The sequence below is a fragment of the Bufo bufo genome, chromosome 11, assembly GCF_905171765.1.
Source record: "Bufo bufo chromosome 11, aBufBuf1.1, whole genome shotgun sequence".
NCBI classification, from domain to species: Eukaryota; Metazoa; Chordata; class Amphibia; order Anura; family Bufonidae; genus Bufo; species Bufo bufo.
Genome location: NC_053399.1, coordinates 22,974,866 through 22,991,271, shown reverse-complemented (window position 1 = coordinate 22,991,271; position 16,406 = coordinate 22,974,866). Strand labels below are relative to the sequence as shown.

At 47.3% G+C, this 16,406-nt stretch overlaps 1 protein-coding gene and 1 long non-coding RNA gene across 3 annotated transcripts in view; both read right to left on the bottom strand.

The window, feature by feature from the left end:
• The window catches only part of LOC120981392, a 643,721-nt gene that overhangs the window by 530,144 nt on the left and 97,171 nt on the right, over window positions 1-16,406 (bottom strand). The gene's annotated exons all lie outside the window — the stretch shown is intronic.
• Window positions 1-16,406, bottom strand: part of ZFYVE21 (zinc finger FYVE-type containing 21) — a 47,941-nt gene that overhangs the window by 19,940 nt on the left and 11,595 nt on the right. For both annotated transcript variants that reach the window (XM_040410888.1, XM_040410889.1), the window contains exons 2-3: window positions 9,095-9,145; window positions 5,175-5,343 (exon numbers count right to left, since the gene is read on the bottom strand). In XM_040410888.1, coding sequence (XP_040266822.1) covers window positions 5,175-5,343; window positions 9,095-9,145 — 220 coding nt within the window. The remainder of the gene's footprint in view (window positions 1-5,174; window positions 5,344-9,094; window positions 9,146-16,406) is intronic.

Genomic DNA, 16,406 nt, shown 5'->3' with positions numbered 1-16,406 from the left:
GATGCCCTTTAAAGGGAATCTGTCACCTATTTTGAGCATATAAAACTGTTAACATAGCAATGTTCAATAAAGTACCTTCATTCCAGCATGGGTCTTCTTGCTTTTATTAAACTTTTCATTTAGATCAAAAAGCGATTTTTCTGATATGCTAATTAAGCCTCAAAGTGCCCAGAGGGGTGTTATTACTCTGCTCAAGTGCCCAGCCCGCCTTTCTTCCAAGCCCGCCTCACGCCTCCTAAGAAATACATTTACTCCCACATCCTTGCCGAACGGCGCCGCCCCCTCTACTAAGTCATGTAATTTATTCACCCCACCATCCTTGCGGCCTCCTTTCTTGGCCTCCGAAATCTCACGCAGCCGCAGTATCGCTGACTGCCTGCGCCTGTACGATACTCCTGCTCCAGAGGGCAACAGCCTCAATAGTGTCACTGGGCATGCGCCGAGCCCAGTGACATAATCAGAGCGCTGTTGCCTCAGGAGCCGGAGTATCGTACAGGCGCAGGCAGTCAGCGATACTGCGGCTGCGCGAGATTTCAGAGGCCAAGAAAGGAGGCCGCAAGGAAGGTGGGGTGAATAAATTACATGACGTAGTGGAGGGGGCGGCGCCGTTCGGCAAGGATGTGGGAGTAAATTTCTTAGGAGGCGTGAGGCGGGCTTGGCACTGCAGGGGGGCATTACTGGGCACTTGAGGACAGGGCCGTCTTTTCGAATGGGCACGCTGGGCAGTTGCCCGGGGGCCCCACTTGCCTGGGGGCCCGCCTGCCCAGTGAACCCACCAGCCAACTTCCCAACCGTCATCCCCCAGTTGAATACTAATGAGCGCTTCCATTATGGAAGCGCTCATTAGAACCGAGAGACCAGGAAGTGGTGAACGCTCTGTACTCACCACTTCCTGGTCCTCGGCTGTCGGCTGTGCAGGGCTGCGCACAGCGTGAGGGCGCTCTGTGACCTCACGCTGTGCGCGCCAGTTCAGAGCACAGAGTCGACTGAGGAGAGGCAGGCGGCGTCCAGGAGCAGGAGAGGTAAGTGATTTTTTATTTTATAAGAAAATGTGGCTGCTGGGGGCATAAGGGGGCTAATGGAGAGGCATATGGGGGCTAATGGAGAGGCATATGGGGGGCTAATGGAGAGGCATATGGGGGGCTAATGGAGAGAGGCATATGGGGGGCTAATGGAGAGAGGCATATGGGGGGCTAATGGAGAGGCATATGGGGGGCTAATGGAGAGGCATATGGGGGCTAATGAGGCATATGGGGGCTAATGGAGAGGCATATGGGGGCTAATGGAGAGGCATATGGGGGCTAATGGAGAGGCATATGGGGGCTAATGAGGCATATGGGGGCTAATGGAGAGGCATATGGGGGCTAATGGAGAGGCATATGGGGGCTAATGGAGAGGCATATGGGGGCGCTAATGGAGAGGCATATGGGGGGCTAATGGAGAGAGGCATATGGGGGGCTAATGGAGAGAGGCATATGGGGGGCTAATGGAGAGAGGCATATGGGGGGCTAATGGAGAGGCATATGGGGGCTAATGGAGAGGCATATGGGGGCTAATGGAGAGGCATATGGGGGCTAATGGAGAGGCATATGGGGGCTAATGGAGAGGCATATGGGGGCTAATGGAGAGGCATATGGGGGCTAATGGAGAGGCATATGGGGGCTAATGGAGAGGCATATGGGGGCTAATGGAGAGGCATATGGGGGCTAATGGAGAGGCATATGGGGGCTAATGGAGAGGCATATGGGGGCTAATGGAGAGGCATATGGGGGCTAATGGAGAGGCATATGGGGGCTAATGGAGAGGCATATGGGGGCTAATGGAGAGGCATATGGGGGCTAATGGAGAGGCATATGGGGGCTAATGGAGAGGCATATGGGGGCTAATGGAGAGGCATATGGGGGCTAATGGAGAGGCATATGGGGGCTAATGGAGAGGCATATGGGGGCTAATGGAGAGGCATATGGGGGCTAATGGAGAGGCATATGGGGGCTAATGGAGAGGCATATGGGGGCTAATGGAGAGGCATATGGGGGCTAATGGAGAGGCATATGGGGGCTAATGGAGAGGCATATGGGGGCTAATGGAGAGGCATATGGGGGCTAATGGAGAGGCATATGGGGGCTAATGGAGAGGCATATGGGGGCTAATGGAGAGGCATATGGGGGCTAATGATGAGGCATATGGGGGCTAATGATGAGAGGCATATGTGGGCTAATGATGAGAGGCAGCATATGGGGGCTAATGATGAGGCATATGGGGGCTAATGATGAGAGGCATATGGGGGCTAATGATGAGAGGCATATGGGGGCTAATGAGGCATATGGGGGCTAATGGAGAGGCATATGGGGGCTAATGATGAGAGGCATATGGGGGCTAATGATGAGAGGCATATGGGGGCTAATGATGTGAGGCATATGGGGGCTAATGATGAGGCATATGGGGGCTAATGATGAGGCATATGGGGGCTAATGATGAGAGGCAGCATATGGGGGCTAATGATGAGAGGCAGCATATGGGGGCTAATGATGAGAGGCAGCATATGGGGGCTAATGAGAGGCATAATAACACTGTCATCCACAGATGCCCCCATAACAGTGTGTCTTCCACAGATCCACCATAACAGTGCGCCTGCGCACTGACGAGAGACAGAAAGAAGGGGAAAGAATCCGCGGAAGCAAGCAGAGGACGGCACAGCAGACGATTGAACAGCTTCTTTTGTAAGTAAATAGTTTTATTATAAATGTATCCCTGCATACCGCAATTCTCTCATATTTTGTAATCTTATTTATATATACTTATTTTGTTTTTGCCCCCCCATTTTTGACTGTGGTATCTTTGTGCCCCCCCCTATATATTATTCCTATATTAAACACTGATTTTGTTGAAAGTACCAATAAATATCGCCTTATTGATAATTTGCATTTTTATTCTAGTGCGTGATTGTGTAGACAGGGCCCCAGTGCACTGTATTGCCCGGGGGCCTATAATGCTCTTAAGATGGCACTGCTTGAGGAGAGGAATAACGCCCCTCTGGGCACCTTGAGGCTTGATTAGCATATCAGAAAAATCGCTTTTTGATCTAAATGAAAACTTGAATAAAAGAAAGAAGACCCATGCTGGAATGAAGGTACTTTATTGAACATTGCTATGTTAACAGTTTTATATGCTCAAAATAGGTGACAGATTCCCTTTAAGAATCCTATTCACATTAAATGCATTAAAGAGGCTTTGCCATCACAAACAATGGGGGCATATCGCTAGGATATGCCCCCATTGTCTGATAGGTGCGGGTCCCACCTCTGAGACCCGCACCTACACGGATAACAGAGCGGGGAAAGTAGTTGAGGGCGCACTGCGCAGCCGCCCTCCATTCATTCATTTCTATGCGGCCGCCGAAAATAGCCAAGCACTGGCTCGGCTATTTCCATTGGCCCCATAGAAATTAATGGGAGCGGGGGGCCACGCATGCATGGTACACTCCCATTCACTTGTATGGTAGCAGCGCTTGGTGGTGGCCGGACCCCAGGGTTTCCCGGTGTCCTCCAGCCACAACTCTCCCCGCTCCATCCTTGTTGTAGTTGCGGGTCGCAGGGGTGGGACCCACACCTATAAGACAATGGGGGCATATCCTAGCGATATGCCCCCCTTGTCTGTGATGGGACAACCCCTTTAATATCAAGCAGCAAAACCAATTCCAAAATGTGACAAGATGAGTGAAGACATAGGGTAGATACATTGTCTCTGCCCATAAAAACTAACACCTCATGTGAACATACCGTGGGAGCACCAGAGGCTACAAAATGCTACCGCAGAGGACAAGCACATTTTTTTGCAGTTTTGCCACAACTGTGCTCGCAATTTGCTCTAGAACTGTCCCTATGGAAAACTGTATTACATTACTCGCCAGCTCACGGGCCATGGTTTCAACATGCACTTTTAATTCTGTACTTTTGCCCACTGAACGTTGAGGAAACTGGCAGCAAAACTGCAACCAGCAACACGCTTCCAAAAATACCGCATGCCCCGAAAACCAGGCGGTTTCCAACTGCAGTATGTGATTTTGCACCGTTCCCTACAGTGTAACATCTGGCTACGGATGTAAATGACTAAAGTAACAAGGACGCTGTAATCCTGCAGCGCGCCCAAGCATCCTTGTGCAGAGGCTTCGTGGTGATGTATTACGTATAGCAATGGCGGTAGATTTGATGCGGGTTACTGCGATTTCATGCACAATCACAGCTACATTAGAGTGGTTTTCTGGGAGTAAAATATTGATGACCCACCCTCAGGTCATGGATTAATGGGGGTCCAACACCCGGCATCACCATCAATCAACCGAGTGCTATGGCCTCCTCACCAAGCACATTCTGGTATTGAACCCAGAGCTGCACATAGGCCATGTGACTGATGACCGTGACGTCAGTGGTCTAGGAAGAGGCTGCATCGCTCACTGGAGCACCATGGTCTCTTTAAATAGCCGATTGCCGGCTGTTGTACCCCCACCAATCAGATAAGACATCAATATTTTAGTCCCAGAGAACTCCATGGTGCCCTCGCTTTAAAGGGAACCTGTCACCGGGATTTTGTGTATAGAGCTGAGGGCGTGGGTTGCTAGATGGCCACTAGCACATCCGCAATACCCAGTCCCCATAGCTCTGTGTGCTTTTATTGTGTAAAAAAACTGATTTGATACATATGCAAATTAACCTGAGATGAGTCAGATGAGATGAGTCAGGGACAGGACTCATCTCAGGTTAATTTGCATATGTATCAAATCGGTTTTTTTACACAATAAAAGCACACAGAGCTATGGGGACTGGGTATTGCGGATGTGCTAGCAACCATCTAGGAACCCATGTCCTCAGCTCTATACCCAAAATCCTGGTGACAGGTTCCCTTTAAAGGGCAACTAATAAGTAATGAATCAAATACTTTTCTTTTATTCCTGTACTCTCTCCGTACCTCCTTGTGATGCAGGAGGATTTGTAAAGTAAGGCAGGGTTCACATCACAGTTTCATTCTCCGTTCTTCTGATGCCAAATCTGCATAACTGATGCACAGGATACGTTTTTTTATATTTTTTTTCCTGTTCTTCTGACGGATCAGAAGAACGGAAAATGAAACGGTGATGTGAACCCGGCCTAGGTGAACACCATCCGGTCACTGCTCACCCGCCATCAGCACCTTCAGCTGTCGATCGTAGAACTCCATCTCTTTCTGCGAGATGACAGAACATTCTCCGCACTGTCGCACGGGGTCGACAAAACACATACGTGGTAGAGGCACTTTCTTACTGCAGCATTTATCACAGAAGCATTTCCCACATCTTCGGCAGTGATGCTAAAAAGAAAAAGAAAATTAAATAACTATATCATCTCTGAGGCCAGTTATACGCGAGCGTGGTCGGTCCGTGGAATACACTTTGAGAGACGGCCACATTTCCCAGACTAACTGCGACTCGTCTGATCCGAAATCACTGCGTCATAGTGAATCACGATTCTGTGAGCGCAAGGGTATACTGTAGTGTATTTACAGCATGGCATGAGTACCGTACACTGAACCCACGGTCAGGCAGCAATTTACAGCATCATAGATCACTACGATACAGCGAGTTGGGGCAAGACGGTCCGGGAAACGCAGCTGTCACTTGTATTTCATGGGCCAAACACGCTAACATGAAACTGGCCTTGGAGGACGTATCTATGGGCCTCCATTCCCCTATGCCACCCGTATCTATGGGCCTCCATTCCCCTATGCCACCCGTATCTATGGGCCTCCATTCCCCTATGCCACCCGTATCTATGGGCCTCCATTCCCCTATGCCACCCGTATCTATGGGCCTCCATTCCCCTATGCCACCCGTATCTATGGGCCTCCATTCCCCTATGCCACCCGTATCTATGGGCCTCCATTCCCCTATGCCACCCGTATCTATGGGCCTCCATTCCCCTATGCCACCCGTATCTATGGGCCTCCATTCCCCTATGCCACCCGTATCTATGGGCCTCCATTCCCCTATGCCACCCGTATCTATGGGCCTCCATTCCCCTATGCCACCCGTATCTATGGGCCTCCATTCCCCTATGCCACCCGTATCTATGGGCCTCCATTCCCCTATGCCACCCGTATCTATGGGCCTCCATTCCCCTATGCCACCCGTATCTATGGGCCTCCATTCCCCTATGCCACCCGTATCTATGGGCCTCCATTCCCCTATGCCACCCGTATCTATGGGCCTCCATTCCCCTATGCCACCCGTATCTATGGGCCTCCATTCCCCTATGCCACCCGTATCTATAGGACTTCAGGCTGCAATTATTATACCATGTACAACTGTACGGAATAGCGACATCTGCTGCTCAATTCCATACAAATGCATTCTGCTGAAATTGTATACTCCATGCTATACCGTCTTTAAAGGGGTTGGCCGGTCTTTTTCATATTGATGACCTATCCTCAGGACCCCCGCCGGTCAGCTTTTTGGGAAGACGGCGCACGCAACGAGCAAGTGCTGTCTCCCTTCTCTCTTCCTGCATGTCTATCGGACGGCAAGAAAGAAGGGAGGCGGCACGTGCGCATGCCGTCTCCCCGTACAGCTGATCAGCAGGGGTGTCGGGTGACGGACCCCCGCCGATCTGATATTGATGACCTATCCACAGGATAGGTCATCAATATGAAACCTCTTTAACATGTCAGACTAGGTGTGACATGCACTACTGTATGCCTACATACTGGCATCCATCTAAGATATATGTCAAGAGAAACCCTCATGACGTACACCTTCAACATAGACGGCAAAAACAGTGTGGGTAGACGTGAATGCTTCATGCACACCGCCGCGTCCTTATTTCAGTACATGCATTCTGCATCAATGGGTCTATTGTCCCTGAAATATGGACAAGAATAGGACAAGTTCTAGAATTTGCGAATGTGTCCATGGCCCCATAGAAACTAACGAGTCAGCGTGCTATGCGCAAAGAAACGTGGACAGCACACGGATGAAAAATACGGTTGTGTGCACAAGGCCTGAGGGCGATTCTGCACAACAGAAGATACAGGCTCATTCCCTCTAAGGCCTCTTTCACACGGGCGTTGCGGGAAAATGTGCGGGTGCGTTGCAGGAACACGCGCAATTTTCCCGCGCGAGTGCAAAACATTGTAATGCGTTTTGCACTCGCGTGAGAAAAATCGCGCATGTTTGGTACCCAAACCCGAACTTCTTCACAGAAGTTCGGGTTTGGGATCGGTGTTCTGTAGATTGTATTATTTCCCTTTATAACATAGTTATAAGGGAAAAATAATAGCATTCTGAATACAGAATGCATAGTACAATAGGGCTGGAGGGGTTAAAAAAAATAAATAAATAATAATTTAACTCACCTTAGTCCACTTGATCGCGCTGCCGGCATCTCCTTCTTTGCTGATTGTAGGAACAGGACCTGTGGTGACGTCACTCCGGTCGTCACATGATCCATCACCATGGTAAAAAATCATGTGATGAATCATGTGATGACCGGAGTGACGTCACCACAGGTCCTGTTCCTACAATCAGCAAAGAAGGAGACAGAAGGAGATGCCGGCAGCGCGATCAAGTGGACTAAGGTGAGTTAAATTATATATTATTATTTTTTAACCCCTCCAGCGCTATTTTACTATGCATTCAGTATTGCTATTATTTTCCATTATAACCATGTTATAAGGGGAAATAATAATGATTGGGTCTTCATCCAGATCGTCTCCTAGCAACCGTGCGTGAAAATCGCACCGCATCCGCACTTGCTTGCGATTTTCATGCAACCCCATTCACTTCTATGGGGCCTGCGTTGCGTGAAAAACGCAGAATATAGAGCATGCTGCGATTTTCACGCAATGCACAAGTGATGCGTGAAAATCACCGCTCATGTGAACAGCCCTATAGAAATGAATGGGTCGGGATTCAGTGCGGGTGCAATGCGTTCAACTCATGCATTGCATCTGCACGGAATACATGCCCGTGTTAAAGGGGCCTAACGCTGGTCAGAAGGGAAGCAAGTGCACAGATCTGCTGTAGGCTCCCAGGTGAAATCTAGACAAACCCGCTCTGATCCAGCACATCCAGAGTAAAATTCAGTCTGTTTATGGCAAAATGCATTAAAACATGAGGCAGGTAACAGTAGTAAAAGGTCCCCCACACGTATATGCAGTTTGAAATGTGTAAGCACGTCGTGGACCTTTTTACTACTGCTATCTGCAGCAGGTTTGATTGGATGTAGCCATAAATAAAGACTGAACCTTACTTTGGATCACACCACATTTGTCTGCGATTCCACACAACCAGGACAGGTTTTCATCCTTTAGATTCAGGGTTTCTCAACTCCAGTCCTCAGGACCCACCTACCGGTCAGGATTTGAGAATATCCCACAGAGTGAATACCTGTGGTAAGTCCTGATGCATGGACACTAATTATATCACCTGCTCAATACTAAGGCTACTTTCACACTAGCGTTTTAGTTTTCCAGTATTGAGATCCGTCATAGGCGTTCAATACCGGAAAAAAACGCTTCAGTTTTGTCCCCATTCATGGTCAATGGGGACAAAACTGAACAGAACAGAATACTCCAAAATGCATTACGTTCCCAGACCGGAGAGCAGACCGCAGCACGTTGTATTTTGCTTTCCGTCCTGGGATGCAGAGCAAGACGGACCCGGCATGACCCCAAATGCAAGTCAATGGGGACGGATCCGTTTTCTCCGACAATAGAAAACGGATCCGTCCTTCATTGACTTTCAATGGAGTTAATGACGGATCCGTCTTGGCTATGTTAAAGATATGAACGGATCCGGTTGTAAGAACAGATGCAGATGGTTGCATTATCAGTAACGGAAGCGTTTTTGCCGGACCCTGCCGGATCACACGCTAGTGTGAAAGTAGCCTAAGGAAATCCTGAAAACATGACCGGTAGGTGGGTCCCGAGGACCGGAGTTGAGAAACCCTGCTTTAGATGTTTCCTCCCACTGACAGCAAACAATTAACGGAAGCACAAAGTGTGTTGGCATACGGCGTATCTTGTGTTGTGAACTCAGCCGACTACATCCGCACACGTCGCTTACCTTCCTGGTTATGAAGTCGAATTTGGCTTCACAATGCATACATCGGGGGCACTGGAAGAGAAGGGAAACTCAGATTAATATCAAGTAACAGACCGGGGAAATTTCACAATGCAATTGTCTATTTTACACAAAGCAGGACCCCCTTATTACACCACAAAGAAGAGATCCCGATCATTTAGCGCCAGTCATCGACTGCACATGAAAGGCTAGGTCTTCCATTACTGAAAGGGTTAATGCTAGGTAGTCCAGAACGCATGTCCCATCACCAAAGGTTAATGAAAAAACGATAATGGTAACTTATCACAGGAGGGCGAAGATTATTTAGAAATGACACGCAAGTCCCTGACCGCAGCTCTGACCTAGAACGAGGTCCGGATGAGGCGTCCTGTAACACGAGGTTGGGTAAGGGCGGATTCACATGCTGCAGATTTGTTGCAACCACTTCTGCAAGTATTGTAATCATCTGAGCGGAGCTTTCAGAAAAACCACGCACATGCTGCAGACACAACCACATGCATGGAAGCGATTCTCAGTCACGTAAACGCCTGAGTCAACTCCACCACATGTGAATATCCCCCCCTAAGGCCTCATACACACGGCCGTTGATCGACCATTCAGTGCACTGGGGACCACAATTTGCAGTCCCCAATGCATGGGCAACATCAGTGAGGATTCCGCAGACGGATCCAGACCTATTCAACTTGAAAGGGTCCGCAATCCCTCCGCACCGCAAAAAAGTAGTGCATGCAGTGCTGAGGCACGGACAGAAAGCCAACGGGTTGCGGGCCGCAATTTAGCCTCAGCCATGCCTAAAGCATATGTGCATCTGATATGGAGTCCAACATGGCACTCACAGTGCTCTGCGAGGCCCAGTAATCCCTCCCTAGCAGCATTGCACGATATGATGGATGACACTATTGTCTTCACAGATTCATATGAAAATTACGTGAAATTCGGGGATACAAAAGGAGGTACAGTACGGCTCATAGACTATGGGAATGGAAGCAGCGGTTGGGATAAGCAGTGGGTGCCATGGCTATGCTCCAAAAGGCACGATGTATATTTAGCACATAGCAGCCAATCAGAGCACAGCTTTCATTTTTCCGGAAACGCTGCCCACAGCAACCAAAGCTTAGCCTTCATTCCTTAAAGGGGGTCTGGCTTCCAACAGCCCCCGTGATCAGTTGCTGAAAGGAGCCCCAGCAATCGGATGAGCGATGCAACCTCTTCCTAGGCCAGTGACGGCCCACGTGCAGCCCAGTCCCGTTCACGTAAATAGGACTGAGATGCTGTACCACACACAGCGACTATATGATGAAGAGGTCGCGACGCTCGTTCCAACAAGGCAACATCTTTTAGAAGTGGATCGGCAGGGGTGTCAGGAGTCGGACCCCCACCATTCTGATATTGATGACCTATCCTTTAAACAGTTTTGATAAATGAGAGGCTCATACAGTGTGGAATCCCAACAGCGGATGGATCTGTGAAAAAATAAAATTGATATATATATATATATATATCATCCACCATCATTTTATAGGTTTATCCCTCCGCTGACAGCTGTGGTGCTGCCCCCATTATATACAGACACACCGGATCTCAGCTCAGTAACACTTTATATGTTCCAGAATGGCGTCCAACACTTGCAGGAGCCCAGGATTACCGGTATAGAGACGTCACGTCACTATGTGGACCTATGAGAACCGACACTCCGCATTTGTCCCATGATCGACTCCTTTATCTCTAGATTATAAATTACCGGGCGTGTGCGACAATTTGAGCCAATTTCATGTCCAGCACAGCTATGATAGGCTTTACAACCCTCCTCAGTGCCAAGTAGGTGACTATACCAGAATGAATATTAAGGGTAGGTTCACATGGGGTATTTCGGGCGTGCATTTTGGCACAGATTCCAAGCCAAAAAACAAACAAAAAAAAAAAAAAACACATGCAGAACGTCCCTGTTTATTTCATTTTATTTTTTTCAGTTTTGAAACCGCACTGAAGAAAAAACAAGCGTCCTGTCCATTCTTGACGTGGATTCACTACGGAATTGGCGTCCAGAATTTCCAATGGAAATGGGCAGGAATGAATACCCTGCCAAAACTGCACCAAAAACTATATAAAAAAAAACGAAAAAACACACACACACACACACACACACAAGGTTTTTTTCAGCACTGAAAATCCTCCCGGGCGTGGCAGAATATGTACGTCGTGGATCTTGATGCACACCCGCAGCAGAATCCACGTGTTTTACATGCCTGTTTTTCTATGCTTAAAATTTCCACTACATGTGCATGGGCTTTCGAAAAAACCGCCATCCACACGTATGGCGCTGTAGTCTGCTGCGGATCTACTATGGGAAATCGGACAGCAATTTTTTTATTTTTTTTTCCCATTACCAGCAATTTCCGTCGGTCACAATGTTTACACATCCACTGAATAAGCAGGGAGTGAGTATAATGCGCCGTGTGCAGAGAACTGCAGACGACAGCAAGACCTTCGGAGATAACAGCTGGCTAAGCTCCATCAGTGAGGGACGTGAACCCAACCTACTGACCCCCCCGGGGGGGAGAGGCCCAGTGCAGGCTGCTGACTGGAGCTGAGCCATGAGGATTATGGACTACAACCAGCATCAATGAAAACTACATAGACCTCGGAGGTGGATATTCTTAAAGGGAATGTGCAGTACATCAGAAAATTAACTTAACCTTCAAATTTATTTTTTTTTTTTTAACTGTTACAAATACCATTATAATGATTTTTGTAATATATTTTATTTAATGATTTTTATAGTTTTCAAGCAAAAGAGGCCTCCGAAGTTCAGGCCTTCCTGAAGCGCATACAGAATCTGTACTGGCACACACCGCCGAGGTCAGCCTGTAGCACCCTACACAAGTCAGCAAAAAGAGTAGCGCTAATTGTTTAAAAACATTTTTTCAACTCGCAATTTACCATCTGTTGGGATGCACAAGTCAAAATAGTCAATTCACCTTCTGGACGAATGCCATAATGATCAACTATTAAAAAGTATATTTGATACACCAGCAACTGAGTGCCGTGGTCTATCTTCTACTATATGAACGTCAAAAATTACCACTGAGCACCAACCGCACAAAAAGAAGGTGTGCCGTTCAACTTCTTGCACAATATCAAAACCAACCGCAGGAATTTACTTGGTTTGAGGCCATAGTTTGAGCTTTTCCTTCAGTCTTTACGGGGGTTCATGCACACAGAGGTGTAGGCGCTGTCAGAATACAAGTGAACTGGATCTTACCGTTCCTCTATATGCCTCTGATTTGGCGAGACCCCTAAATGATCATCTGTACTAGCTCTAAATTGTGTATTTAGAGATGAGCGAATACAAATTTACTGGCCAACGTTTCGGTCAACACTAGACCTTGGTCACAGCCTTAGTATACATGTGGAGAGGCATCTCTGGACGACGGTTTTGATATTGTGACCACTAGGTGACGTTGATCTCTGGGGATTATTAAAAGGGCATCTGTCAGCAGTTTTGTCCCTATGAAACTGGCTGACCTGTTACATGTGCGCTTGGCAGCTGAAGACATCTGTGTTGGTCCCATGTTCATATGTGTCCGCATTGCTGAGAAAAACGATGTTTTACTATATGCAAATGAGCCTCTAGGAGTAACGGGGGCGTTACTATTAGGGTTCATGCATACGTCCGTAAAATGGGTCCACATCCGTTCCGCAGTTTTTTTGGAATGGGTGCAGACACATTCATTTTCAATGGTGCCACAAAAGATGTGTGCTGTCCGCATCTGCACTTTCGTTCGGCAGCAAAAAATAAAGAAATAGAACATGTCCTATTCTTGTCCACAGCCACGGACAAGAAATATAAGATTACACTCACCGGTAATCACTTTTCCATGAGCCCATGACAGCCCCCTTGAGAGGAGAGAGCCTGCCTCCATCCAGGACAGGAAACAGGAACTTCCGTGGAGAGCTTCTTAAGGAGGGACCCAGCCTCTATCCACCAGTTATTTGAGAGAACCTGTCCCAAAACATATACAACATCCCAAAAACTTTTTTTTTTTTTTTTAATTATGGAAAAAATATATATTTTTTTGAATTATGACATTTTTTTTCCTTTTTCTTTTGGGAGGGAATAAGTAGCGGGTGCTGTCATGGGCTCATGGAAAAGTGATTACCGGTGAGTGTAATCTTATATTTCCCTTGTGCCCATGACAGCACCCTTGAGAGAAGACTAGAATAGAAGTAGACTAGGGAGGGATTACAGCCTGTAAAACTTTCCTACCAAAGGATAGCTGATCCTTGGAGTCTAGATCTAGCTCGTAATGGCGGAAGAAAGTACAAGGGGATTTTAAGTAGCGGCCCTACAGATCTGCTCTAGGGAAGCTTTAGCTCTTTCTGCCCAGGAGATACAAATGGACCTGGTTAAATGTGCCCCGAATCCAAATGGGCAAGGCTCCCCTGCCAAGGAATAGGCCAAAGAAATGGCTGCGACAATCCATCTAGATAGGGTTCTGGATGTGACTATCACCTTTGTTCTTCTCGGCAAACTGTACAAAAAGTCTAGAGGACCTCCTCCAGGGTTCGGTCATCTCCAGATACTTTAGGAGACATCTCCTGACATCCAGACAGTGTAACTTCCTTTCTATTTCATTATTCCGAGTTTGGCATAATGAAGGTAGGACGATGTCCTGAGATCTGTGAAAAAAGGAAACTACTTTGGGAAGAAAAGAAGGGTCCGCCTTGATTATTACTCTGTCCTCCAGGATCTTAGTATAGGGAGGAGAGGTGGAAAGGGCATAAATTTCACTTACACGTCTGGCAGAGGTGATGGCCACCAGAAAGGCGGTCTTAAAGGAAAGTAATTTAAATCGACAAATCCTGTATAGGTTCAAACGGAGGCTCCATCATACTGGACAATACTAAGTTGAGGTCCCACGGAGGAGCAGACATTCTGGAAATTGGTCTGGTACGACTGACAGCTTTAAAAAATCTTCTCACCCAAGGATGGTTTGCTAAGGCGAAGTCAAAATACGCACTAAGAGCTGAAACATGCACTTTTTCAAGTGTACTAACCCCTTCGTCTTTTGTCTAGGCCACTCTGAAGAAAATTGAGGATTATCAGCATAGGAGGAGGACCTACAGGGTCTATTGGAACCGTGGAAAAAGTTAAGAAGTTTTTCCATATTCTTAGGTATATAGACGAAGTGATGTCTTTCCTACATGACAGGAGGGTATTAATCACATCTCTGGAAAGGCCCTTCTTCTCTAGTATAGACCTCTTAGATACCATGCTGCTAGGTGTAGGTTGGATACCTCTGGATGGTGAACTGGTCCTTGATACAGCAGGTCTTGTCTGTCTGGCAGAATCCATGGTTCTGTTATTGATAGTTTGCGTAGCCAGGTGAACCATTACCTTCTGGGCCAGAAGGGGGCGCTCAGAATTAGTCTTGTCCTGTGTTGCCTCAGTTTCTGTAGAACCCTTGGAATTAGTCTTATGGGTGGAAAGGCGTATAGAAGATCGTTCGGCCAAGGTAGGGAGAAGGCGTCTATTCCAGAATCTTCTCTATTTTGAGAATCTTCTCGATTTAAAGAAAAAAAAAAAAAAAAAAAAAAAGAAGACGACATTTCAGGTTTTGCCTGTTTGTGAACATTTCTACTAGAGGACTGCCCCAGAGGTGGACTATCTGCTTGAACACTGTTTGATTTAAACACAATTCTCCCTGATCTAGACAATTTCTGCTTAGAAAATCAGCTTTTTTGTTTTCTGAACTTTTATGAAGGAGACTGAGGGAATGATTAGGGAAAAGATTTTTTCTGCCAGAGACATAAGGTCCTCTGACCTTGTCCAGTCTTGCCTGTTCAAATAAGACACTACCGTGGTGTTGTCTGAAAAGACCTTTACTATTTTCCCCTTTAATTTTGGAAGGAAAGCTATTAGAGCGAGGAGTACTGCCCTTAATTCTCTTACATTCTGCGAATCTCTTCTTTCTAGAAGAGTCCATCTTCCCTGAACAACATCTTCCTGACAGTATGCCCCCCAACCTGTCGGACTTGCATCCGTGGTGATTGAAATCTGCTCTTGCATATTCCAGGGGAGCCCCTGAGACAGGTTTGCTGGGTCTAACCACCACAGCATGGACTGAATGACCTGGGATGGAAGAGGAAGTGGGGCATCCAAAGGGGATAGAGACCCCTGCCACTCTCTCAGAATCTGCCATTGAAGCTTCCGAGAACGCAACAACGCCCACTTGACTGCAGGAATTGTGGACGTCATCCTGCCTAATACTGCCATCCCCTGTCTGATGGTTCTGTGTTTTGATGAAATTAAAGATTGTACTTCTTTCAGAATTTTGGAGATCTTGTTCTGAGAAAGAAAGCAGCATTGTTTTTTACGGAGTCTAGAATTAGACCCAAAAACGGACAACTCTTTGATGGGATTAAGTTTGATTTTTCTCAACTTATCCACCATCCCAACTCTTCCAATATCCTGATTATCTCTGAGAGGTGGGAGGACAGAGTGCTTTCTGATTCTGCCACGACCAGTATGTCGTCCAGATAGGATATCCTAGCGATACCCTTTTCCCTCACATGAGCCATCACTTCTGCCATTAGCTTGGTGAAAAGCCTGGGAGCTTGGGATACTCCGAATGGGAGCGCTTTGTATTGAAAGTGGTGGATCTGCCCCTCCATGGATACTGCCACCCTTAGGAACTTCTGGGAGTCTGCATGGATTGGGATGTGATAATATGAGTCTATTATGTCTAGGGTTGTAATTACGCATTCCGGAAACAGCCGATTGTACCGATTCCATCTTGAACTTTTTGTACTTCAGGAATTGGTTTAGGTATCTCAGGTTTATTATCATCCTGAAAGCCCCATCTGGTTTGGGGACCAGAAAAAGGGAAGAATAAAATCCTCTCCCTCTTTCTGATTCTGGAACCTCTATAAGGACTTTCTTGTTTTAAAGAGGACCTTTCACTAGAATAAAACATCTAAACTAACTATACAGACATGTAGAGCGGCGCCCAGGGACCCCCCTGCACTTACTGTAATACCTGGGCGCCGCTCCGTTCTCCCGTTATAGCCTCCGGTAGCTTCATAGTTAGGCTCCACCCAGGGGAACCTGACGGCGTCTCATTCTCCCATGCTGTAGCGCTGGCCAATCGCAGCGCTTAGCTCATAGCCCGAGAGGTTTTTTTTTCTCTCAGGCTATGAGCTGAGCGCTGCGATTGGCCAGCGCTACAGCATGGGAGAATGAGACGCCGTCAGGTTCCCCTGGGTGGAGCCTAACTATGAAGCTACCGGAGGC